The sequence below is a fragment of the Centropristis striata genome, chromosome 11 (assembly GCF_030273125.1).
Source record: "Centropristis striata isolate RG_2023a ecotype Rhode Island chromosome 11, C.striata_1.0, whole genome shotgun sequence".
NCBI lineage: Eukaryota > Metazoa > Chordata > Actinopteri > Perciformes > Serranidae > Centropristis > Centropristis striata.
The window spans coordinates 36,090,206-36,117,185 of record NC_081527.1 but is presented as its reverse complement, the minus strand read 5'-3'; the positions used below and the strand labels follow the sequence as shown (position 1 = coordinate 36,117,185).

Here is a 26,980-nt window from a genome sequence, read left to right as displayed (position 1 = left end):
TTTTGTGAGAATCGTTCAAATGGCTTAAAAAAAGACTGAAAAAGGTACAAAATGTAACTATTTCCATTACTCTTTATGCTTATTTTCTTGCTTAACCCTCATATTGGGGCAGGCACTTTTGGGTTTGCAGGACACATTTATGTATCACAAAACACATACAAAAAACTTTAAAAATACCCTAAATAATAATCACTTGTTATCCATTCATGAATACAAAATCTACATTTACCTATTTTATACACATTTTATATTTTGTGACTTAAAGTAAATTTTACAGTAACATCTCAGGTATATGGAATTAGAAAACCATTGCGATCATTCATGACCCTTAAAAGGATAAGAAAACAGAAGGGTCATTTTGGTTGAACAAATGATCCATTATAATTAAAACGAGACATTTTTCATGGAAGTATGTGTAAATGTCTCCGGTTTGAAACTAAATAAAATATTTTCTTCCAACACTTAAGCCGTGTATTACTGCAGCCCTTGTCCGAAGGCCACATTTAACTTGCTGTGGAAATTCCAATCAAACCAAATCATGGTCTTTAATAGTATGGCATGCACTGTGTTATTACATGCTTCAATTCCTTGTTCCAACAAAAATACCAGGATAATATTCATGAAATATTTTAAACTTGAAATGTGTCCAACTTCACCCCAACACAAAGGGAATGTTAACTGATTTATTATTTGGCCCACAGAATGCCAGAAAATAGTGAAAAGCACGTATCACTACACCCTAAAGGCCCTAAAAACATCAAATGTCTTGTTGTTTTCTGACCTACAGTCCAAAACACAATGTTCTTTAATTCACATTGACATAAACCAGAGAAAAGAAGCACATTTGAAGCTGTAAACAAAAAATGTGTGTGTCTCTGGTGGAAAAATTGCTTAATTACTTAATCAATTATCAAAAAAGCTACAGATCAACTTTCTGTCAAAGGAGTAATTGATAAATTGAGTATTTGTTTATAATTTTAAAACACTAAAAAAGGGTATTTTAGTGTCCTGTCCTGTCGTATGACAGTTTTCTGTAGAGAAACTGTTGACCAAAGATGATTTAGATCTGAAATAATAAACACTGTGCAGAAGCCATTTTGTATCAACTATTCACTTTGCACTGTGCTGAATTCAGCTGTATGGTGATTACAGCAGCAGACAGCAAATCATTATGTAGCAATTTCACACGACCTGCAGGCTAATCTGAGGCCAGAGAAGCTCAATTAAAAATATAATAACAAATAAACCACGAAATAGGCTTTTAGAGGTGGATATTGAAAAACAAAACAAAAAAACATCTGACCTGGCTAAAAGCTGACCCCGCCTTCCTTCAGTATCTCTTTTTACTTTACTCTTTATTTTATCCTTGTTCTCGTTCTCTCTTTCCACTGTCTTTATGTTTTCTCAAGCCCCAAGTAAGATTTCTGCAAACCAGGCGTTTTTTATTTCCTCACAAACGATTTGCTGTCAGCAGAAACACAGAACGGTTCCTTTTAAAATGGACAAGAGGAAACAAGGGCCAGTGAAAGGGTCAAATATATGTGACTTCTCAGAAAATAGAGTACAGAATTGTACCTTTAAGGGTACAATGGCTTGTCACTGGGGCAGTACCCTCAGAAGGTACTTTTTTGTACTCTTATTTTGAAGTACAAAAATGGACCTTTAAAAAAGGTACAAAATTAGCCTTTATAGGGTACAGTATTGTACCAGTATTTAATTTTATATATTTTTGTGTATCTACATTATACAAAAGACAAATAAGTTTTCACTTTATCAGGATGTTTTTTTTTAATTTTCACATTTAATTTTCATTTAACTAAACAATGTAAAATTGTTTAAAATTTAAAAAAGTATAACTAACCTACTGCTGAAGAAAGACTAAATAATGATTTAAACAATAATTAATATTTAGGCTACTGTCATTTGTAGAGCCTAACACAGATTGTCTATTGTACCCCAGCATGTAAAAGGAAGGGTACATATTTGTACCCTTTACCACTTGGGTACCCATATTTACCTTTTTGGCCCTCAAAAAGGTACATATAGGTACCTTAAGGTCCAATAATTGGCCCTAGGGGGTACATTAGTGTAGATTGTACCTCGGGGGACAAAAAAGGACTCGTATTGTACCCCTTTTTCTGAGAGTGTACGGCCTGAGAATGGATAGCTTAATACAAAACAAACTGCAGATTCTGCAAAAGAATAAGGGAATAAAAAAAGCAACATGATTTAATCTATAATGAGCTGAAAACAGATTATGCACAGTTATCTACAAATGAAACAAGCGTGCTCTAATCTTCCATGGGGCATGAAAAAGATTAAAAAAATACAAAAACTGCAGATAAAAACAAATTAAAAGAGCACTAAGAGTGCTATTTTGTGTGTAGTGAACAGGAAGACTGCAGGTTTGACCTTTAAGATCTACGGATGAAAAACGAGGTGAACTTACAGCTCCGCTCCTCTTCTAACTTGTTATCTTAAACTCTAAATCTTTTATGTTTCACTTTTTTTTTTTTTTTCCAAGGCGCCCTGTAGCTGTCAGTGAAGCCGTGAGTCACAGTGCAGTCTGGGAGATGCAGTCTGTTGGGCAACTTTGAGGCAGCGGGAGGCCGGCAGCAGTTGCTAATGAAAACCACAATCCATAGCCAAGAAAATAATTGCTTCCAGGAATCACACAGCAAGTTTCCTGTGTTTTTGGAAAAAGGGACGTGAGAAATGTGAAAGCAGCTCAGCGTGACATTACAGGCAGACATTTGGTTTGTGAACTGTATATCACAGGATGGCTTCCTGTCCTGTATAGCAGCCTGTCAAGGTGATGCATTTGTAATAGGAACATGATAGAAACCTGCGCTCATCTTTCATCCTTACATGTCCCTCCTGACCTTTTCTAAAACCGATTGCATAAGCAAAAAAAAAAAATGGCAGACTGTCGAGAATATAAACAAAGCCTTTTTTTTTGTTGTATTAGTTCCCAGAAAGTTAGATTTTTAGCAGATAAATGACTTTTAGCAGCAGCTCTGTGTTTTCTGAGCAACCAGAGACATAAACAATTTAATCACAGCAGCAGAGCCATGAAAACTGGTGGCTTCATGCCAAATTTTTCACACAGAAGGATGCAAGAGCACACACACACACACACACACACACACACACACACACACACACATGCAGACTCATCCTCACTTACCCAATTCAAGGTCATCACTGGGGTTGTGCTGAATGATCTGCTCCATGCATTTCTCATGTTCACGCTTTATTATACAGTGCTCGGACTCTGAGGCCACCTGGAGAAAATAAACAAAACACACAATAAATACTAGACCACAATGCACCATTGAAAATAGTGTTGAAGGCACTGGAAACCAGCTTCCTGCTTGAGCCAAGATGTATGACATAAACAAGTCATAAAAGTCATATTTATTTTTTCATATATTATTTTATTTTATTTTATTTTTTTGCTGTGTTTGTGTTTTTGTTTTTTGTTTTTCTTCTCTTTCTTTTCCTTAATGAAAGAATTCATTGAATAAGCAAACAATTAAAAATGAATATCTTATTTACTTATTTATTTATTCTTTTGGCTTTGCCTCTTGTAAAAAATGCATAAATGTGGCAGGATGAATTGAATATGTGATGAAGCTGTTAATATTTTGTAGTTTCATTACCTGCAATAAAGTAATAATAAAAAAAAAGTCATATTTATGTGTATGTTTCTGTATTTGTGTTGGTTTTAACCTTACCTTGCTAAAGAAAGGAGGTAAATATTTGATGTTTTTATGGCATCCAAAGTAAAGTACACTGGGTTTTAGTTAGTGGTGCATCTTTTTTTTAATTTGACCTCTTACCAAACAGGATTGAGACTTAATTATAGCCCTGTCATTTGATCTTGAGCCTGACATTTGGGTTTTTTTAAAGGTCTCTGTGGCACTATGATAACAAGCAAGTGTTAAATGTTGTTTTTTCCATTCTTATCACAAGTCACAGGCACAAACAGTTTTTTAAGTTTTCAAGTTGATGTGACAACGCTGTTAATCTTTCTGCTATTTGATCCAGACTGATCCATGTAAGAAACCCACAGAGAACTATCACTTGAAGGTGCAGTTCCCCTCTGGACAACCTGGTCTCACAGGAATCCGTGACATAGCCACGGATTTGCTTAACTCAAAATCCGTGGAATAGCCACGGAATCACTCAAATTCCCGTACCACGGGATATGACTGTCATTAACTTGCATTGTAGCAAAATCCGTGTCAGTTTCACGGAAATTTGAGTGATTCCGTGGCTATTCCACGGATTTTGAGTTAAGCGAATCCGTGGCTATTTCACGGATTCCTGTGAGAAAAACAGGAAACGGCACACAGATACAGTTAATGCTAATAAGCTAAATGACCAGTTGTGTCCTCCAGGAATTGGTGGAGACCAAAAACAGGGCTAAAAGGAGAGTGAATATTGGATTTACATTCACACACATCAAGTGGACATTACTGTAATATGGCATTAAAATAAATGCTTCTCTCTGTATTTGCTGGATGTTTAAATCAGCGACTGTTTGTGAACACTTTCAACAACTTAATAAATCCACCATATGTTTATGTGCTGTCCCCAAGTGGGCAAAAATACATTAATGCAGGAGAAAACAGTCCAACTTATCCTGTTTCTCTGCATTGAAGCTGGAGTCAGCGATTCTTATCTAATAAACTTTTTGTCAAATTCAGCACATACTGTATAAGTTGCAAAGTGGCTCAGACAAGAGTCATACAACACTACTACTTACTGCAGAAAGGCCACAGACAGAGAGAGAAACATAATGGGAGCGAGAGTGAAGGTTGATCTGACACTTTAACATTCTGAAGGAGCTCTGATGGGAGGGTATTGAGTTAAGAATACCAATACCAGACCCCACTTTTAATTGATTCAACATTTGTTGCTATAAGTCAAATATCTGTCAGTGAGATGATGGCCCTGTGTTTGTCATTATACTGGCAAAAGCTTTTTGCTTAAAAAAACCCAAAACATCTGATTTTATCTTTCTTATTCTTTGTTTTCTGATTTAACAAGTCCATGGATGTGGTAAGTGGGAGCTCCAAATTGTTGTTCTCCAGAAATTCACAAATTCACATCCACTTTTAAGCGATTAACCCATAAGAAGGAAAATGATGGGGGCTATACCACAGACCAAGTGGACCACATAGAACACATTTATGAGGTTTGTTTTTTAATTCTACCCCTAAATGTCAATGATCTTTGATGTGACATATACGATACATTGGGTGTTTATGGTATTTATGTTTATAATATAATATATTATAAAAAAAACTAGACACATTTTCTGCTTACAGAGACACAAATTTGCCTTTTTCTTTGCATCTCCACAACATTTATGAAAATTGTGACATTAATAGTGCTGTTTAACAACAAATAATTTTCCAGATTTGTTTTTAAGTAAAAAAAATAAAATAATTAATCAATAATAAATAAAAACAAATATCAATTTGCCTTTTTGTTTGCATCTCCATAACATAAATCAAAATTGTGACTTTATTTTGTTCAGGAAATCTGGTCAGAACAAGTTAAATGTAATACAGGAAACCCTGTTAACAGATTAGAATTGTTAAATGGGTTTAAACGTAGCCTTGTAACAAAAATAAGCTTTTTGAAATTAGCTACTTTTTCACATTTCTGTTTCCAGTCACAGCCACGTCATGTCTTGCTGAGGAATTTAATGAGCTAAGGTGAAGCATAAAGCTGAATATGGGAGATTCTAGAAGATTTAAAGTGTTCAAATCTGAGCAATTGAATCCAATCCCTCTTAAACTTGTATCCCATTCCCATTTTCTGCTCCACTTGGAAATACAGTAGAGTTACTCTACTCTACTCTACTCTAAGTCAGGAAACTATTTCCCCAGAGGAAGCAGAGTTACTGCATGCCTATCAACTTCTCTATAACTCTTCCCCTCAATCTCTTAAAGCCAATCTCTGTTTTGCACCCTTAGCTTTCACGCACCACCCCCTCCCTTCACTCTCACAGTGAACTGATAGGTGTAATATGTCCCTGCCCTCTGAGCCATGGCTGACTCATCACTCTCTCTCTCTGCCCACCAATATGAATTCACTCCAGGCCTCGCTGCCTCGATAAGATAGGGCATCAGCCGACTGTGAAGATGTCCCGGGATTCACTTCCTTTCTTGATCTTGCTGCACATGGGCAGAATCTTAAAAAAAAACGCTGCATGAATTATGTGGAGCGTCATCAGAGCCATCTTTTATCTAGCTTCTGCTGCGATTCCATTTCCAGACAACACTTGTCAAATACTGTGCAGAAACCATGGCGGCTGAACAAAAACAAACACAGAAAGAGATATTAAAGGACTCACTTTCTTCATGTCGTCAATAGGGTTTGACATTATTTAATGAAAGCAACACTGGCACTGCTTGAGAGAAAAACCTCTTTGTACTCGTTGCAAGCATCCATGTTGCTAAGCAGCAGATAACCAGCTAGAAGCCAGTACATATTGTGCTCCAACAGAAATGAGAAATAATTGGATGTTGATGACTAATATCTGTTTGTCAGACAGAAATGTAAGATGACAGTATTATTACATGTGTTATACATGATCCTGGATACAGGTAATATGTGTTATTATAGTTATGTGACTATACTGTTTTTATTTTTACTATAATTGGTATGTAATGTGTTTTTTCTAATCCAATGGTAGTGACACACCTGCATCTCAATCTACCACACACACACACACACACACACACACACACACACACACACACACCTGAAGAGTATAATAATAATAATAATCCTGCACACAACACCTCCTAAAACAGGATTCCCTAAAAACGTGTTATTTCACCCATTTGGGTGTAGTTTTTGAGAGACGTACACTGCAAAAAAAGAAAAGTTGGGTGAACTCAAAATTTCAAGGCAACAAACTTCCATAAAATTTTAAGTTGGATAATTAAACTAAATATTCTAAGTTTTGTTTTTGAGTTTGCTCAACTCTGAATTCAGATTTTTGTCAACTCAACTGTAAATTTTACTAATTTATAATTTTACATTGTAATAACTTTTAATCCTTACTTCTGCTAACTTCTGCAATGTGCTGAATTGGCACGATTGTAACGACGCTATGAAATGTCAGCTAATGTTGCGACCACAATGTTGAGTTAGCATTGATACGCTAATGGCTACTCTTGTAGCTGTAACAAGCAGCGCCGCTAGCATCAGTTAGCCGCTAGCATCAGTTAGCCGCTAGCTTTCGCTAATGACCGAATTTCACTGCTTTCCCACATTTCACAACAAAGAAATAAGAGTTATCAGAACTATTGTCCCTTGTTGTGAACCCCAACTTAAAGATATAAGTAACAACAACTCACAAACTTGTTTTTTTAGCAGACAACTGGCTTCCTTTGTTGTGCTAACTTACATTATTGCCCTAAATGTCAATAATTTATATTTCCAAGTTTTACCAACTTAAATCACAGTTTTAGGCCAAAAAATACAAGTTGGCTTTTTTGCAGTGTAGCAGTGCAAGCTTCAGCAAGGCCTGAGAAGTTCTAATGAGAGGCAATTAATAAGATAGTTTTATTCCGAAAACTTGGACTATTAGTAGTATTATTACTATGCTGAGCAATACATGCATACAGTACGAGATCAGTTTAGTCTACTTCCACCTTGGTTCAACTTTTCTGCTCTGCTCTGACAATCTCTCTGGTGCGGTCATATCCATTTCAGAAGTTTAGTTATCCAGCTTTTCTTTTTTTTCCTTAATGTTTAATAAATAACATTCACAAGCCACTTTATTAGCAAGCAAGGTGTACCTAATAAAGTGGTGGTGTGGTCGTCTGCTGCTGTTGCCATCTGCTTCAAGGTTGGACGTGTTGTGTGTTCTGAGATGATCCTCTGCAGACCTTGGTCGTAACAAGTGGTTATTTGAGTTAATGTTGCCTTTCTATCACCTCCAACCAGTCTGGTCTTTCTCCTCTGACCTCTGGCATCAACAAGGTATTCTTGTCCAGAGAACTGCCGCTCACTGGATATTTTCTCTTTTTCTGACCATTCTCAGTAAACCCTAGAGATGGTTGTTAGATCAGCAGTTTGTGAAATATTCAGACCAGCAACCATGCCACGTTCAAAGTAACTTAATCACCTTTTCTTCTCCATTCTGATGCTCGCTTTGAACTTTAGCAGCTCGTCTTCACCATGTCTACATGTCTACATGCATTGAGTTGCTGCCATGTGATTGGCTGATTAGATATTTGATATGGCTTGGGCTGAGTCTGTCGACCAATCAGAGGCTGAACAGTCTCTCTTTTAATTTTTAAAAATAATAATATTTTTTCCTATTTAACTGGCTTTTAACTCAACATGAGCCTTTGTTCTGTTTTTATTTGTTTTAGTTTTTTTATTTGTTCTTTGTGGTTTGTTAAAATTAAGATTAATTTTAAAATGAAGACTAATTTTAAAATTGAGATTCATTTTAAAACCCACTTTTTTCTATTGGTTTTTACCCAGCATGAGACTTGCTTTGTTTTAGTTGTTTTTGCTTGTTCTTGTTCCTGCCATGTACAGTACTTTGTATCAGCTAACACTGTCTTAAAGGGCTCTATAAATAAAGTTGATTTGATTTGATTTGATTTGTAGTAATCAGTCAAAATTCTTACTGTCGGTTAGCGGAAAATAATTTAAATCCCTACTTCAGACTGATCCGGGAAAGCTGTTTTATCCTGCTTCCAGTGTTTATGCTAAGCTATGCTAGCCGTGTCATAGCTGCAGCTTCATATCTATCTGAAAGATAAGAGAGAAGTATCAATCTTCTAAGCTAAATCACTGCCAAAAAGCAAAAAAAGCATATTAAAAAAAAAAGCTTAACTATTCCTTTTTTAAGGAATTAAAGATAACCCCATTTTAATGGTGTTATCTTTAATTCATCACAAATCTAGCTGGTAGAAATTAGGAAGGATTTTCCACACAAACTTGTATTTTCCGAGAGCGAGTGCAACACAATGGAGGTTAACTGAGGTCTGCTAAAACAGGCACCATGACATCAATGCAAAGCACAGCAGGAGAGATCAATTCATTTCGTTTTAAGTATGCCTCTCATACTCCTTTCCCAGTCACTCCTCTCCTCTGCCTTGAACAGATGTCTGTCCAGATAAACCATCCATTTGGAAGCTGCAGAGCCACGTTTCCCTTCCCAAGGCTATTTTCCAGGGGCCCAGATAACTCAGCAGCTCCCACAGCAACGTGCAGTGCAGATAATAAAACTCCAATTTGACGTCGCAGACCACTGGCACACCGTACAGACCCGTTTGACACACGATAAGTACATCACAACAGACGTATCTGCCACATCAGCCGCTGAAGGTCAGCTCCAGCCTGCACTGTGCAAAGATGTCAGCTGTAGAGACCCGTCACATATGTTCAGGGGCATCATTAAAAAGAGGTTTGTGGCTGCAAGGTCGCACTGTGAATTAATTTAGTCCAATTACAAAAGGGATAAAGACGTCATCGTCGAATTGATACACAAAGAGTGGACGTCAGAGTCGCATAATGTTATTTTCATATAAACCAAAAATAATTTGTAGCTTCACCAGGGAAACTGCTGCTGTGCCGCATCAGTGTGCTGGGTATAATTCCTCCCACACATCTTGCACAACTCTTCCATTCTGCTTTTTATTTCAATGAGGCCCGCTAATAAAAGTGAGTCACAGCAGATGGATAGGCAGCTCTCCGGTCAGCCGGGCCATCTGTTATTGTTCTAACAGGCGGCCAGTCGTCTTAGCACTGAGCTGATCCAGGACCTGTAACGTATGCTGATGTGCTGATGCGGCATATGGTGATTTCCACGCTTCCAGCGCCTGTCACCAACACACACCCGCACAAGAGTGCATGTATGAAAATAAACCAAATCTAAAGCTGAGAAGGAGTGGGTGGATGATGGAGACATGAGCACACTCGCTCGCTTATATATGGATTTATGGTTAACACACACACACACACACACACACCTACATGTGTGCACAGATACATGTACACAAAGTACTCACCAAGGGCAGCAGAAAGATTGCAGTCAGCAGGAAGCCTCTCATTGTTTCCTGGGAAGCGCTTGTATCCAAAAGGCGCCACAATATGAGTGTGTGTCTGTGTGTGTGTGTGTGTGTGTGTGTGTTTGTGTGTGTGTGTGTGTGTGTGTTCACAAGGAAGCACTGAAATTGCTCCCCTCAACGTTGCCACACTTCAGCATCAAGGGCTCTGAAATACAACACACAGAGGGAAAAAGGGTTTCGTAAGAGAACAAACAATAACAACTGTATCACTTATTACATTAATGCAAACATAAACTAACTATTTTTGGAAAATTGAGTATTGGATATAGTTGCTGTTGAAATGTTGATGTTTTGGTAGTAAATTTGGTAGTGTTTCCCCCCTTTTTTTATTCTCATATCAATTTTTTTGGGCATAAATATCCTCACTGTACCTGAAAATAGAAACATGGAGCTCTCCCACATCATGTTACAATCATATAGGTTTATTTTATAAAGTTTTAATACTTTGTCTCAGGGGAGGCTTGTTTTGTCCGTGGTTCTGGCCTGGATTCGGCTCAAACTACTTCAATACCCAGGAGCCTCGGCTGCTGTTGCTATGGAGTCGAAGCCAGACGGAGACACGAATCAGAACAAAAGATGGCACCAGAGTTTCTTAATTCATCCAAAATTGACCCAGAAACCCATTTAAAGGGGACATGTTTGCTCATTTGCAGACTGAGACTTTTATTTTGGGTTTTTACTTTTACCAAGCCCCCAGGAAGAGCATGGGGCTTTGAATCCAGTTTCACATCGTGGCTAAACGGTAGAATTACAATTTCCAGGTAGAATTACAATTTCCAGGTCGATCCTGTGATGAAAAACATTTTCCCATAGATCCACATTGGGAAAGAGATGTCTCTAAATTAGCAAAAATCCAGTGTGTCAACTTCTGAAATTAGTCAATTTCACTAACAGAAGTTGACACACTGGATCACTTAGCAACAATAGCAATGACACTTTTTATTCTCATTGTAAATTCATTGAGCACTTGACATATTTTACATTTTTGTGTGTTCTTGCCTTTAGTATATTTTCTCATATTTTTTGTCTCTCACAAGGTACAAAATGAGGTCCATCGCTCAAAATGTCCTTTCCATTCTATTCTACTCTATTCTATTCTATTCTAAATCATTTTCTTGCATTCAAGTGGCGCAAGAAACCGAAAGGAGCCAGTTTCTTTGTATTTTAAGCTCAGTGATTAGATGTTTCTTGCTGAGATGTGTCTTAGGAGTTGTAGCTAAATGCAAGCTAGAAGTTTTTATGTCCATGTATCTTCATTTTCAAAGAAACAGACAAAGTCATTAATCTTTTGCACTGTTTTTTTTTTTTTTACCACAAGAGTTTATGTCTATAAGACTTTTACTTCGGGAACCACAAACATTTAATATTGTTAAATGTGTGGAACAAGACAATTTGTTGACTAATTAACCTGTCAGTTTATAGTTTGGCACAGGAAACCTTTAATTTTTTTTCTAAATGTTCTACTGGTAAATGGAAATAGAAGGCACAGAAAAGTGGGGGGTGAAAGTCAATTAATTAATTAGTCAAGTGAAAGATATTTTGCAAGTAATTGATACTTGAATAAACATTTAAGAAACTGTAAATTGCTGACTTTCATTCTCTTATGTGAAAGTTAAAGGTGTAGGTTGAGGTTTTGGGCTTTTTGTGGACAAAAAACGCAATTTAATGATTTGTTAATGATGGTTATGGGAAACAGAGACAATCATTTGTGATATTTTATAGTCCAAACATTTAATCAGACATGTAATAAAGAGATTAAATTACAGTGAAAATGACTGCATTGTCTTCCGGTGGCACACATAAACAAACGCCTAGCTTACAAACCACACCTCTCCAGTATGTATGCATCACTTCATATCTCATCCCAACAGTCTCACACTCATAAAAACCCCTTGATCAAACCACAGAGGAAGCATCTGTTGTTTCTCACTGAGGTTATCTATGACCACAACAGACATGTCATCACCTGCACTCCAAATTAAAGCAGAACCTTGAGACAAAGGCAGAGATTTATGAAGGACAAGTTGATTACCAAAGGCAAGAAATTTGGAAGTATCGCATAAATTTCCTTTAAGGTAATAAAACCGATGAGCCTCGGGGTCACACTTTAAAACCCACCCGACCCTCCTCCTTTAACGTCTTACTCATCCACACAGCTCCCCGAAAACACAATGATTCACTGAAAACACAAAGCACACAGGCCAGCACACACACACACACACACACACACACACACACACACACACACACACACACACACACACACACACACACATACATGTCTTTAATAGTTGTGAGGACCACCACTTCCCCTAGCCCAACACACACATTTCAGGGTTTACCATCTCTGTTAGGACCTTCCCTGAAATTCATACAGATGATTAATTAAGGCCTTTAGAGGCTATCCTAGCATTTTCTTTGTGAGGACCGGAAAAAATGTCCTCACAACTACAAATGTCCTCACAATGTTGGTATTCTGCCATGGGTTGGTCCTCACAACTATATGAAGACAAACACACACATACACATACATACATGTCTTTAATAGTTGTGAGGACCACCACTTCCCCTAGCCCAACACACACATTTCAGGGTTTACCATCTCTGTTAGGACCTTCCCTGAAATTCATACAGATGATTAATTAAGGCCTTTAGAGGCTATCCTAGCATTTTCTTTGTGAGGACCGGAAAAAATGTCCTCGCAACTACAAATGTCCTCACAATGTTGGTATTCTTCCATGGGTTGGTCCTCACAACTATATGAAGACAAACACACACACACACACACACACACACACACACACACACACACACACACACACACACACACACACATATAAGCTAGCTAAGCTAATTCATGCACACACAGACAAATTCCTCTCTGTGTCCCTTCCCTCTAGTACCAAATCCAATTACCTCTAAAGCATCTCTCGGATGCTTTATCAAGTAATAGCACAGACCGTGCTCGGAGAAAAAACCCGGAGATATAGAGGAGGGATAACGTGTCAAGTAAGGCTGAAATCAAGCTGTCAGGATGCACGTTTAAGAAGAAAAAAAAACGTTTTTCTGTTTAAGAAGACAGACAGATGGACAGAGAGAAGAACTTGTTAGATCTGCTCCATTTCTCTCCATCTCTTTAACCCAAAATGTCACAGCAGCCATGTTGCTGGAGGCTCCAAATTAAGTTAAAAAACAGTCCTTTGTATTTAGAACAAATCCATATGGCTTTTGAGGAACACTGGTGCAGGAAACATAAGGAAGGGGCTCAACATCAAAACTATCCTGAGGGCAAGGAAGCAAGAGAGTGTTTGCTTTTTTTCCTCAGGATACATGTGTAGAAACCTGTGAATCTTTTAAGTGATGCAAATTTAAGGGGAAAATACAAATGCTGTTCAGTTGCATTGCACCTTTGATAATGAAGCAAGTGAAGCATTGGGTGTGGGTTTGCCGAATGCACTGATTGCATTGCTTATTTAATCTAATACAAGTGTTGAGAAGATAAAGATTTCAATCTTAAAATCAAAGGCACTTAACTTGACCAAAAACTGGCAAAGATTACCAAAAAAACGGACCCCTAAGGAAGATTGGAAACCACATCCAGATTAACACAGTGTGGTGTGTAACTGTGTGTGTGTGCACATGCATAAAGCTGCACACTACAGCTGCAAATACAGAGAAAAACAAGCTCTCTTTAATGATTTATTTCTATTGTAGTGGGGTTGTTTTTAAAGCTCTGTCTCCTCACATCAGATTCCTCCTCATGTGCATTGAATTCCTCTGAACATGGTGGTGCATTAATAATTCATTTTCAGTTTGAAACGATCCTAGTAAGACAGGAGAAGGCTTCCAATTAACCCAAATGCAAGTCTGTTAGAGGCTGTGAGAAGGGGAGGGGGGGTTGCATGTCTGTCAGTGTGCAGCCAATCAAAATCATTAGTTCCTGGCAGCTTTGATAATATGCTCAGTTATTAATCCTGTGCCATAATCATACAGGCCACACAGTATAGGGTGCATTACAGGAACACTTTATTTATATTCTTATGATTTAAATAACAGCTTGTGAAATGTCATGTGGGAGAAAAATACACCAGTCTTAATTACAATCAATCAGAGACGAGAGATTTTCCCCTTGGTGGTGCAGAATCAATTCTGACCAGCATTTTTTTTACCCTTTATTCCCGCAGTCGAACACGTTTATTTCATCAATGCATGTGTGTGACCTTCGCTATGCACATGGAAAACATCAGCAGGGAAAAAGCGTCTACCTACTGAATCCTGCCACTCTAAATTCATGCACAGCCTGCCTGCTAAGACATATTTATCTTTTAAACACATTTGGGTTCAGTGAAAGCCTTCATAATTGAGCAGCCGCAGCGAAAGATGAGAGTAAAAGCGCGCAGCCTTCCCACTCGGCGTGGAAAACAAGTCAAAAGGAACTTACCGATGCGTAATTTTCAGAGGCGTGAATATCTACACATGAAGCCATCGGTATTCACGGATCCCCGGCTGTGAATTGTTTCGAATATCTTGTTTTACTCCTAAAAAAACGGTTGGTGTGGAAAACGACAGGTGCCGTTTGCTGCTGCTGCTGTTGTTGCTGCTTGCTGCTGCTGCAGGACGCACTCACCGCGTTGGCTGCTGCTGCTGCGGCACCACGACGATGTGGAGGAGGAGGTGGAGGAGGAGGAGGAGGAGGAAGAAGAGGAGGAAGTCAGCTCCTTCGGGATCCGCACCTCGTCAGACACTGAGACAACAAAGTGAGACAACAGTTTAGTCTACAAACGCAGCTGGAGGGGGAGAGGATTTTCTTTATGGGATGTTGAAATCCAAAAGGAAAAAAAAAAAAACATCGTACGTGTCTTCGCGTGGCATACATGCGTGGGACTTTTTGCTCTACAGAATAAACTATTCATAAAACTCTCTGACATTTGCGCCTGCGCCTCGAAGACGCTCCAGAAGGCACAAGGTCCGGTTCCCTGCTGGGTGCAATTTGTGAGTCGCTGAGTCGGCCCCAGGATGTGTGTGTGAGTCACATATAGTCACAAGTTTAACGTCTGAATTTCCGAATGTGCTCCACAGTAATCCAAACACGCTGGTTAGACAGGCTGAGCTGTTCCTCAGACAGTGATTGGTCCTGGCCAGTGTGTCTGAGTGGCCGCTGGCACTCCTGTTTACTTTCAGCACCACAGACAGCGACCAAAACAACCGCCTCAGGGCATCAGTGGGCCCAAAGCAAAAGTCCATTTCAACATTTTATCTGCAAATAAACAACATTCTGAATACCAAAAACTGCTTTAATTAAGTCTCAACTGAATACAGCCATGGAGCAGAATCTCTATACCAGGGGTCTCAAACTCAAATTACCTGGGGGCCGCTGGAGGCAGTATCAAAATGACCAAAAAAAAGACACAAAATGACAGAAAAAAACTAAATTACTCAAAAAAGACACAAAATGACCAAAAAAAGACACAAAATTACTAAAAAAGACACAAAATCATTAGAAAAAGACACAAAATGACAGAAAAAAACTAAATTACTCAAAAAAGACACAAAATGACCAAAAAAAGACACAAAATGACTAAAAAAGACACAAAATCATTAGAAAAAGACACAAAATGACCAAAAAAAGACAAAATTACTTTAAAAAGAGACACAAAATCATTAGAAAAAGACACAAAATGACCAAAAAAATACACAAAATGACTAAAAAAGACACAAAATCATTGGAAAAAGACACAAAATGACCCAAAAAAATATACAAAATTACTAAAAAAGACACAAAATCATTAGAAAAAGACACAAAATGACCAAAAAAAGACACAACATTACTAAAAAAAGACACAAAATTACCAAAAAAGACACAGAATTACCAAAAAAGAAACAAGTGAAACAAAGCTCCACAATAAAAGGACCTTCCACACACAACACAGTAAAGTGCCATTCATATAAAACTCACATTAAACTTTCATATCAAGGTGGGGGCCACACAATATAGTCACGAGGGCCACAATTGGCTCGCGGGCCGCAAGTTTGAGGCCCCTGCTCTATATGAAAGGACTGTAGTCATTTCTTATTGGACACTTAATCACACGACTAGAGACACAAAATGACCATAAAAAATGCTAAAAATCCCAACAACAACACGCAAAATGATCACTAACAGAATAACCACAAATATGCTAAAATACCAAAACCTCCATAAAGATACAGAACGATAAAAACAACCACAATTATGCAAAAAAAAGACCACAAAGAGAAGCAAAACAACAAAGATTCAAAACAACCACAAAGATGCAAAATGAGACAATGAAAGCAAAACAACCACAAACATCCAAAACAACAGCAAAAATGCAAAATGGCAACAGAGGGAAACACAACAACCAAAAGATTAAAAAAATAACTACAGATATACATGAAACAACCATAAAGATGCCAAAAAAACAACATACAGGAACAAAACAACCACAAACATATGAAAGACGATCACAGAGATGCACGAAACAACCACAAACAGACACAAAATGACTAGCCAACAACAACTACAAAAATATATAATATAATATATAATAATATAACAACCACAAAGAGATGCAAAATGGCAACAAAGCCCATAACAAGTACAAAAATACACAAAAACAACAATAACGAGACACAAAGTGACTACAAAGAAGCCCACAACAACTACAAAAATATGCAAAACAACTATAAAGAGACACAAAGTGACTACAAAGAAGCCCACAACAACTACAAAAATATGCAAAACAACTATAAAGAGACACAAAATGATTACAAAGAAGTCAACAACAACTACAACACGATGTAAAATGACCACAAAGATGTTTGTGTTGTCATGTTGTTGTTTTGTGTATTTAGTCTGGGGGTCTTGCTCCAGTGTAAGAGAGGTGGGGGGCAAGTTATATTATTAATTTAATTATCTTGTTGGGGAAAAGATTTATTTTTAAAGCTGTCAATGCAGATTATTTGAATATTAATCAATTTAGGATGCTTATTAAATGTTATTTTGTTTTGGAAGGTTATATTGCTAATAGGAATGGTGATGCTGGACGGTATTTGGAAAGGTGGGAAAGGTTTATTGAAGTGGAAGGCTGGCATTTAACTTAACCCTTTTTTTCTCTTAGGTTATCAAGTTTACTGATATACTGTATGTTTTATGTGGTAATTATGTCTGATGTTTGTTTGTGTCTTGTTTAGTTTTGATGTGTTAAGGTTCTTGTTTATTATTGTGGTTTTATTTATTTATTTGGGTTGGTTTTGTGATTTTGTTGTTTTTGTTTATCTCTCTGTGTTTGTCCATTGGTGATTTGTGTTGTGTTTTGTCTAAATTAATAAAAAAAAATAAAAAAAGAGAGGTGGGGGGCCTTAAACTGTCTGTATCCAGGAACCTGATGTCTTTTCTGAGTCCATTTATCACACTGAATAAGCAATGTAAGTCAATTAATTAATTAATTAGTCAAGTGAAAGAATATATATTTTGCAAGTAATTGATACTTGAATGAACATTTAAGAAACTGTAAATTGCTGACTTATATTCTCTTATGTGAAAGTTAAAGGTGTAGGTTGAGGTTTTGGGCTGTTTGTGGACAAAAAAAAACGCAATTTAATGATTTGTTAATGATGGATTTGGGAAACAGAGACAATCATTTGTGATATTTTATAGCCCAAACATTTAATCAGAAATGTAATAAACTGATTAAATTATAGTGAAAATGATGGTGATTTGTGTTGTGTTTTGTCTAAATTAATAAAAAAAAAAAAAAAGAGAGATGGAGGGCCTTAAACTGTCTGTATCCAGGAACCTGATGTCTTTTCTGACTCCATTTATCACACTGAATAAGCAATTTAAGAGCTAAGGAGCAGCTAATTTTTGCTAAGAACCCAGGATTTAAGTGTGAGTCTTAATGTCTTTTTATTCATTTTAAAAACTGTACCCCCCTCTTCCCCTGTTGGCCCCCTCATTCAGATTCTCAACGCGCCCCTGGATCCAGGCGACACAATTTCCCGTGGCAGCTCTATGCAGGATGGTGTTTTGAGCGTAGGGAAGATTGATCACCCAGCTGGGGCCGTTTGATAGGTTGGCCATAAATCAATGAGGCATAAAAAGTATTAAACCCTGCAATGATGTGGATATTCTCTGAGAATAAAACAGAAAACAGGAAAGGCCCCATTAACTGACTTGAAGACACCCGCCTTATCAAAATGTATTAAATGTTGAGGGGGGGAAAGAAATCCATGAAAAGGTCTGATTGGATGAAGGGCAGTGACGCATGTCTCCTGCTGTTCCCGGAACATTTTAACAGTGTTACTGGCCTCAAGGACATCCATGAAAATACTCCTATTCAGAGAAATTCAAAAATTCTCTGCTGTTGCAGTCAGCAATCTGCAGGCTATTTTTTGCAGCATAATACAAGGCAGGTAAGACAATGATTTGAGGCTTGTTTCCATGGAAAACGCTCAGCTGCATCTTCCTCCGCTTCGAGTGTTTTAGCTTTCCAATTCTGTGTAAACTTTAGAGAAGGCAGCGAGGCAACAGACTCACACTGCTGTGATAATTACAACAGAGTGTGAGCTGAATAGAAAGAGAGAGAAAAACAAAAATCATCATCACCGGGTTATTTCAAATTATTAACTCTCTGTTTTTATCACAGCAGAAAATAATCAGTTTAGGATTTGGAGCATTTACTCAAGGACACGGGGACATTGATGGTCTGCACCATAATTGAAATGTCTGTCAGGGTCAAGGGTCAAACCAGCAACCTTCTGGATTTTAAATGGTCTCTCCACCCTGAGAACATCAATTAGACTTATTATTCCACATTATTCAGCTTTCAGGGTTCAGGGTTCTTTGAATTGGAATTTTGCTTTTGTATTTTTCCAACATGGTCTCACAGAAATCCGTGAAATAGCCACGGATTTCGCTTAACTCAAAATCTGTGGAATAGCCACGGAATCGCTCAAATTTCCGTGAAACTGACACGGATTTCACTACAATGGAAGTAAATGACATACAAAGTGATTATGTACATTCACTGAGTGAATATTTAGAAAATAAAACATATATTTCTCACTAGAAATTTGATCAAAATCCATTTTTATGCAGAAACAAAGTCAAAATATTAATTTTTTCACTAAAAATGAGAGAACTGTCCGCCATGTTTTTTGTTCTGACCGCCGGGACCTTGAAAGTCACGTGACTTGGAACAAACCAATAGGAACAAATATCCATGGAATAGCCACGGGATATGACTGTCATTAACTTGCATTGTAGCGAAATCCGTGTCAGTTTCACGGAAATTTGAGCGATTCCGTGGCTATTCCACGGATTTTGAGTTAATCGAAATCCGTGGCTATTTCACGGATTTCTGTGAGACCAGGTTCTATTTTTCTGTGTTGCATATGGACTAATTACCTAGAATGCTTTATTGATCGTTTCACACTATAACCTCGGCAATATAATCCATTTCTACCCTTGTGGTCTCCTTTAGCCAGGACCAGCCTTTAGCTATATTTTTATTTTTATCAAAAGTCTGTGAAGCTAATTTCCTGGCTAAAGCTTCAAAACGTCATGATAAAAGGATTAAATGAAAACATGGCTTTATTGGAGATATCATCTCTCCATGTCCTAAGAAAGCATAAAATCTTGCCTTCCTGGCTCAGATAATACATCAGAATAAAAGGCCCTAAGGGTGTGAAACTACTGAGTAAACAAGTACCTTATTGTGAAATCTAATCAACACTGAAAAAAAAAAACATGTATCTGAATATATGTGGGTCAGGATTCTTCTTTAAAATTTCCAGGTTTCAAACCTGCACTAAGCTTTGAATCGAAACTGGCCAATAGAGATACATCTTTCGTTGTTGGTCCCGCCCACAAGAGTCAGCTCAGCAGCAAGCAAAACTTTTGGATTTGCAAACAAATATTTTGGATATGCATTAACACCTAAATTCTTGCAATAACTTGCATTTTTTTGATGCAGTGTCGATAGTTTTGCTCTCTCCAGTGTATATTTTGATTGCATAATAAAAATGCAAAAGTAATCCCAATAATCCGAGCCATGGAAGATAAGCAATCAAGCCTGAATGCAATTGATCTGATCTGTCAGGTCCCATCAATCTCAGAAAGACACGGTCAGATGAACAAGAACAAGTGTTTGCAATTGTACAAAAAATTCAGAGAGGGGGTTTTAACGAGACAATTCACTTTTGTTTAATTTTCAGCAATATAAAAACAGTTTTTAAATCTTAGAATTTAAGTCTTGATAGACATTTGAGGGGATCACTGCAAATTAAAGGTATAGTTTCTTGTGAAAAGTTTCCTGAATAGATTTTCTATCTCTGTCTATGTAAGTTCAGATATGGTCAAATTAAATGGTAAAAAAAAGTCAAAACCTATTACACCAACATGTCTATCTGTGCTTGTATTAAGATGTCTTTTAATAACATCATAATTGATGATTAGTTGTTTTTGGACAATAATAAACCTGTATAAATATTAAACTGAATACAAATAATAAACCTGCTTTTTACTATTCTGTGCAGTCGTGCAAGATATTTGGTAAGTTGTTATAAAAGTGAGTTTCTTGATTATTGCTGCAAAATAGACCACAAAGAGAAGCAAAACAACAAAGATCCAAAACAACCACAAAGATGCAAAATGAGACAATGAGAGCAAAACAACCACAAGATATACACGAAACAACCATAAAGATGCCAAAAAAACAACATACAGGAACAAAACAACAAAAGGTACAGTTTCTTGTGAAAATAATATACCAAATAACAATATACAATAATAAACCTGTATAAATTCTAAACTGAATACAAATAATAAACCTGCTTTTTACTGTTCTGTGCAGTTGTGCAAGATATTTAACAAGTTGTTATAAAAGTGAGTTTCTTGATTATTGCTTCATTGATAAAACTGCTGAAGGTGTCTGCTCCATTGCACTGCCACTCAATGAGCCTCTCCACAGGGCGTAGCTCCATCTCTGTCTGAGTCTCTCCTGCCAACACGCACCAATCACACTGTTGTATCGCCATGGTGACTCATCATCGACAGAAAGTAGGAGGGAAGCATCAAGTGTGTGAGTGCTCAGCCCACCTACCCAGCTCATCTCAAAGAGGCCCTGTGGGGAAGCAGGTAGACCTCATCCTAACCCCCATCCTCTCCTCATTCTCCTCCCACAGATCTCTCCCCCACTGAGTGACCCACTTGTAGCAGATTGATCAATCAGCTATGCACATGAGAAAAAAGGCTGGGAAGGCCAATGGAGGACTTTGTCGGCTGAAAATACCAAAAAAAGTTTTGTTGTACCGAACCACTCAGAAAAATGAAACAAACCACTGGTTTCTGTGCTCTATCTTTTTAAATCAATTTATTTTATGATTGAATAGTCCAAGTATTCTTTGAATATCTTTTTTTATATCCATTTCTTTTCTTCCAGGTAAAAAATATTACCTGAAAAGAAATGGATATAATGATCGGTTGTAATAAAAAAAATATATTCAAAGAATACTTGGACTATTCAATCATAAAATAAATTGATTTAAAAAGATAGAGCACAGAAACCAGTGGTTTGTTTCATTTTTTGAGTGGTTCGGTACAACAAAACTTTTTTTGGTATTTTCAGCCGACAAAGTCCTCCATTGGCCTTCCCAGCCTTTTTTCTCATGTGCATAGCTGATTGATCAATCTGCTACAAGATTTAAAAAGATAGAGCACAGAAACACACAGCAGCATGAAATAACATGGAAGATGAATGCGGGCCATTTTTGACCCATGTTGTGCATTAGAAGGTGTTTATATGTTGTGCATCAAAGGGTTAATTAAATCTTTAAATCCAGGATTTTTAGCTTGTGATAGTGCTTCTTTTCTGTTTCAGCAAATGATCTGAGTTCTTCCTTCACCACTGTCCTCCAGCACCTCAACTATCTATTTAAATTTTGATACAACCACTGGTGGTTTGTTTCATTTTCTGACCTTTTTATTCCTGATTGGATGACTGAAACCAGCTGCATGATGATGAAGAAGTGTCAGTGTGAAGAGTTTCTTCCAAAACAAGAACAACCGAAAAAACAACAACAAAACAGACACAATAGACGAAATAACTAATGGCTAAATAACAATGGTTATGAAATTATTGTGCAGACATTGTTGCAGGAAGTAAAAAAATACAGAAAGTAGATGGTTTTACCTATTCTAAATCTCTAATAAAGACTCATTACTGTTCATCCTTGAAAGGTTTAAAAGGTTTTTCCTCTAGTTTTGAACCCTAATGAAGATCTGAAAAGGTAAAGGGCGAAGTCACACATTCATTTCCATTCTATGGCAGCAAAAGGGTGAACAACGTCAGAACAACGTCAGTTCTCATTCAGTAAATTATATATTAATTTGGTGTAAAAATGGACGATAAAGCAGGATATACTTAAGGGCGTGGCTAACTCATGATTGACATGTTGCTACCAAGGCATGCTGCGTGTTTTTTATCTGAGAACTTTGATGAAGTAAAAAAAAAAAACACTTCGACGTGGTAAAAGTTAGCTCGAACATTTTACTTACTCTAAAGTCGGCATGTGGCTCTTCAGACCAAATTACAAAATAAATAGTTTTTTGATTTTTTTTTTAACATTTAATTGTCATTCATCATTGGTGTAGGCCTGAAGCAATTCATATTATTCAATTGTAAAAATGTGTAGCTTATGAACGGCATTATATATTTTTTAGTCATCTAAAATGTGCGTCCTATCTTACAAAAGTCTACGGCCCAGCGCTTAATCTTTAGATTTTGTCAACTTCAAGTCTAGTTTGGAGTTTCAAACAGACATAATCATATTAATAAATGCTCATTATGACATATTAGTAATGTTGGTGGGCTAATTTAGACTTAGTATGCTGTTTTATCTCCATTAAAAGGCTCAAAATGAGTTTTGCGGCTTCATTTTGACATTTTTTCTCTCTTTTGCTAGTAAAGGTCGCTGACCCCTGATTTACAAGAACAATTGACCTATGGCTAAGCCACGCCCCCAAACGCGATGAGCCAATCACAGTGCGCATAGCTAACTCAATACACTCGGACATTCTCTGCTTCCATGTCCATTGAAATGCATTGGAGCTAGTCAGTTTTCAATCGTTTTTAAATGTTTTTTCTTGATATTTTAAGTTTAAAATGATCAAACGGTGTTCATGGGGTACATGCAACTTCGACACTAGGTATCCAGAGAGGCTGGGCCACGGGGTGATTTACTACCCTTTCCCAAGCAACATCTCAACCCATATAAGTGTCTGCTCTGGATAAAGTTATGACGACAACACCAAGTAAACGTGGATAAGTCAACAACGTATTTGAGGCAACATGTTGTCACTCTGCTAGAGATGTTTTTTTAGAGATGTTAAAGTTATTTTAGAGTTATTTTACGGGTTTTACCCGTCACCCAATGTTGACTGTTTGTCCAAGTGAGTGGAGGGGGCGGGGCTTAGCCATAGGTTAATTGTCACTTGCTAACCATGCAAGTTATATCACTACCATAGCTGATAATGTAGCATTAAAAAAAAAAAAATTTGATGATGGCCTTAAACCAGGATGGTGATTGCTAAAAAGGCTGTAAAGCAGCAGAAACCAAAGGATGATGTCTCTGGGAATATGTCCAGACTATTTATTCTCATCTCCTTCTCTACCTCACTGACATCAAACCCACAATCTACATTTTCCCTTGATGAAATCAACAATATGAAGAACTCAAACAGACAACAAACTACTAAACTGATCTCCTTGGTGTCACATCCTGCAATCTCCAGGTTCAGCAAACATGCTTGTGTGACCATGCTTATCACCTGTGGCATTTTTCTACCATTAGGAGCTACACTAGCGGTCAAAAGTTTTAGAACACCCCAGTTTTTCCAGTTTTTTATTGAAATTCAAGCAGTTCACGTCAAATGAACAGCTTGAAAGGGTCCAAAGGTAAGTGGTGAACTGCCAGAGGTAAATAAAAAAAGGTAAGCTTAACCAAAACTGAAAAATAATGTACATTTCAGAATTACACAAGTACCGGTAGGTCTTTTTTTTTTTTTTCAAGAAACTTGTTAATTACTTAACTCTATGGAGTCTTGTCCATTTTTGAATTCTTTTCATGTCTTTGTAAGTCATTTTGTGTCTTTTTTGGTCATTTTGTGTCTTTTTTTAGTCATTTTGTGTCTTTTTTTGGTCATTTTGTGTCTTTTTTTAGTCATTTAGTCCAACATAAAATGTGATTTTGAATCTTTTTTTTACTTTCAAAACACTATCATGCTCAATAAAGAATTTTAAATGTTGCAAATGTGCATTAATTCCAGAGTACACTGAGACATTAAACTGCATAATTTTCAATTAAATTCTGGAAAAGTTGGTGTGTTCTAAAACTTTTGACCAGTAGTGTATATGGATCAATGAAGTTATGACTGGGTTAGCATTTAGCATGTGCATGAACGCGTAAATGATAAGATGCACGTTACACAAGATTCTGCAGATCAAAGAGAGGCAGTGAAGAAGAACTACTAGCAAGTCAGCGTAAACATAAATGCAAACTGTGCAGGATTTTAGCTTTGCAAATATTTTATGTGAAAGGAACTTCAGTCAACATTTGGGGATGACGCTGAATGCAATCATAGACTTTGTTTGTTTACAAGAAAAACCCCACAGGGCACTTTTGAGATACAAAGTGCTGCTATGTGTGAAGTTTGCTTTTTTGTTTAAAGAAAAGGGCATATTCAAGTAATATTTTTAATATGAATTGCCATATTGGCATTAGAAGTTTTCTCTGCAGACGCTCAGAGAGATAGATGAATTCTACTCACACTAGCTGCCACATTGTGATATAAACAACTGGCCTAATAGAAACATTATATTTGCATGCTAAGGAAGTTTCATCTGTCCATTAATTCTGGTCAAGTTTGCCCTTGCTGCAAGGAGTGTTTTACAAGACACTCTCAGCATCATTAGAATAGGTGTTATTAAATATTTAAAGTCCCGTGTCTAGCCTTTTAACATTATTAAATCACCACCACCATCATTTTGATAAACTAACATAATTAGCACAAACAAAGAGATCACGGCCAAGACGATTGGCAGCTTCAACTGGCCTTTCGCTACATTTTTCATGCTACCGGGTTAAGATTTCACAGGAGGTCTGCTGGATTGCTTTATGGCACCAAAAAATAAGGAGGAAGAAGAAGGAGAAGAGGAGGAGAAGGAGGAGGAGGACTGCTGATCTTCCAGCACAGAAGGAGCTAATGTTTTCTCGCAATGGCAGATGGTGAGATGAGCAAAAAGGCTGATGGAAAATTCTCAGTTACAAGCTCTCACCCTTTCTCTTGCTTTTAAAAAACAAATGCATGTGGAGAAATGCCAGTCAGTTGGAGGCATGCAGCACAGTTTGTGGGAAATGTGTCCCTTATTATATGAGGCACGAGCACCAACCAACTAAATATCAGAACCATGTGAGATGAGTTCAACCACAAAAAATGGCATTGGGCAACAACTTTGTGAAAGCAAAAATAGTAAAAAATATGGTAACACTTTACAATAACCATTTAAGTGATGTTTATAGATGGTTTATAAACCAGTTATTATTAACCATTTACAAAATTCCATACATATTTAATCTTTAAATGTTTTCAAGCAATTTCTTAAAGGTATATGAATCATTTTGAAATCATTTACATACTTAATATGGTGTTAAAAATGTTATAATGAGTGTAAAGCTATTAATAAACTAATAATTATGTTTGTTTATGGTAAAGTAATCTATTTGGCATTTATAAATTATAGTTCAACATTATTACATTTTCTATTCACCATTCTAAATGGCCTATATACGGTTTATAAATGATGATTAAACATTAATAAACTATCTGTTTACCATTTATTAATGGTCTATTTACCATCTATAAATGATGGTTATTGTAAAGTGTTACTCAAAATATTTATTTCTCCTTGCAAATACATTGGTGACTGACCAGATTACGCCAAAAACTCTTCAACTATAAGTTATTAACAGTGATTTGAGAGGAGATATTGAGGTTAATATGTAGCACATAGAGTCTTTAATGATGTTTAAAGGGTCTTTCTTCTGAAGCCGTCAGTATCAGTATGACAGTATAGGGCTTCAACCTCCATTTTGTTCCCGACAAGTTGGCTCAAAAGCTTTTGATTACCTTTAATGTGCGGCTGGCAGCGTAGATTGACTCCTCAGAGCATGCTGGTATAATTGCAGGTTGTCAGAGAGAAAAAAGAAAAGCGGCTCAACGAAATGTTCTGTAATGGATGACACATGTCGTCACGAGGTCCTTTCACTGGTGTGGGAGAGGAGAATGACAAATCATGCTTCAGAAGACTCAGTAGGGGAGATTTTAGTGTGTATGAGTGTGTGTGTTTACCGTATTTATTGTCAGTTAGTGTGTTCAGGCATCTCTGTTGCTAGTCTAAGTAGAATCGGTGCACAAAGGCAGAAAAAGTAGAAGCAATGTACAGAATAGTCATTATTATAAAGAAACAGATGGGACATTATTGAATAAAATGACTTTAACCCATAAGAACCCACAGTGACACCCATGTAACAAACACTTTAAATATTCTAGGACAGGGGTCTCAAACTCAAATTACCTGGGGGCCGCTGGAGGCAGTATCAAAATGACCAAAAAATCCAAATTACTTAAAAAAGACACCAAAAAAGACAGACAAAATGACTTAAAAAGACACAAAATGACCAAAAAAGACACAAAATTATTAGAAAAAAGGGACACAAAATGACAGAAAAAAACTGAATTATTTAAAAAAGACACAAAAAAGACACAAAATTACTAAAAAAAAGGA

At 37.0% G+C, this 26,980-nt stretch overlaps 1 protein-coding gene and 1 long non-coding RNA gene across 5 annotated transcripts in view; both read right to left on the bottom strand.

Moving 5' to 3' along the window:
- adcyap1r1a (adenylate cyclase activating polypeptide 1a (pituitary) receptor type I) overlaps window positions 1-14,783 on the bottom strand; it is a 39,742-nt gene extending 24,959 nt beyond the window's left edge. Inside the window, exons 1-3 of one of the 4 annotated variants that reach the window (XM_059344285.1) lie at window positions 14,557-14,783; window positions 10,056-10,260; window positions 3,188-3,284 (exon numbers count right to left, since the gene is read on the bottom strand). In XM_059344285.1, coding sequence (XP_059200268.1) covers window positions 3,188-3,284; window positions 10,056-10,097 — 139 coding nt within the window. In that variant the 5' untranslated portion in view covers window positions 10,098-10,260; window positions 14,557-14,783. The remainder of the gene's footprint in view (window positions 1-3,187; window positions 3,285-10,055; window positions 10,261-14,556) is intronic. The other 3 variants (XM_059344286.1, XM_059344287.1, XM_059344288.1) reach the window with 3 other exon arrangements.
- A 23-nt stretch (window positions 14,784-14,806) lies between these two features.
- Window positions 14,807-26,740, bottom strand: LOC131980119 (uncharacterized). The gene is made up of 3 exons (XR_009395189.1): window positions 26,545-26,740; window positions 26,323-26,460; window positions 14,807-14,859 (listed from the first exon to the last, which is right to left on the bottom strand). It is a non-coding gene; the product is annotated as an uncharacterized LOC131980119 (long non-coding RNA).
- Between the last annotated feature and the right edge of the window lie 240 nt (window positions 26,741-26,980).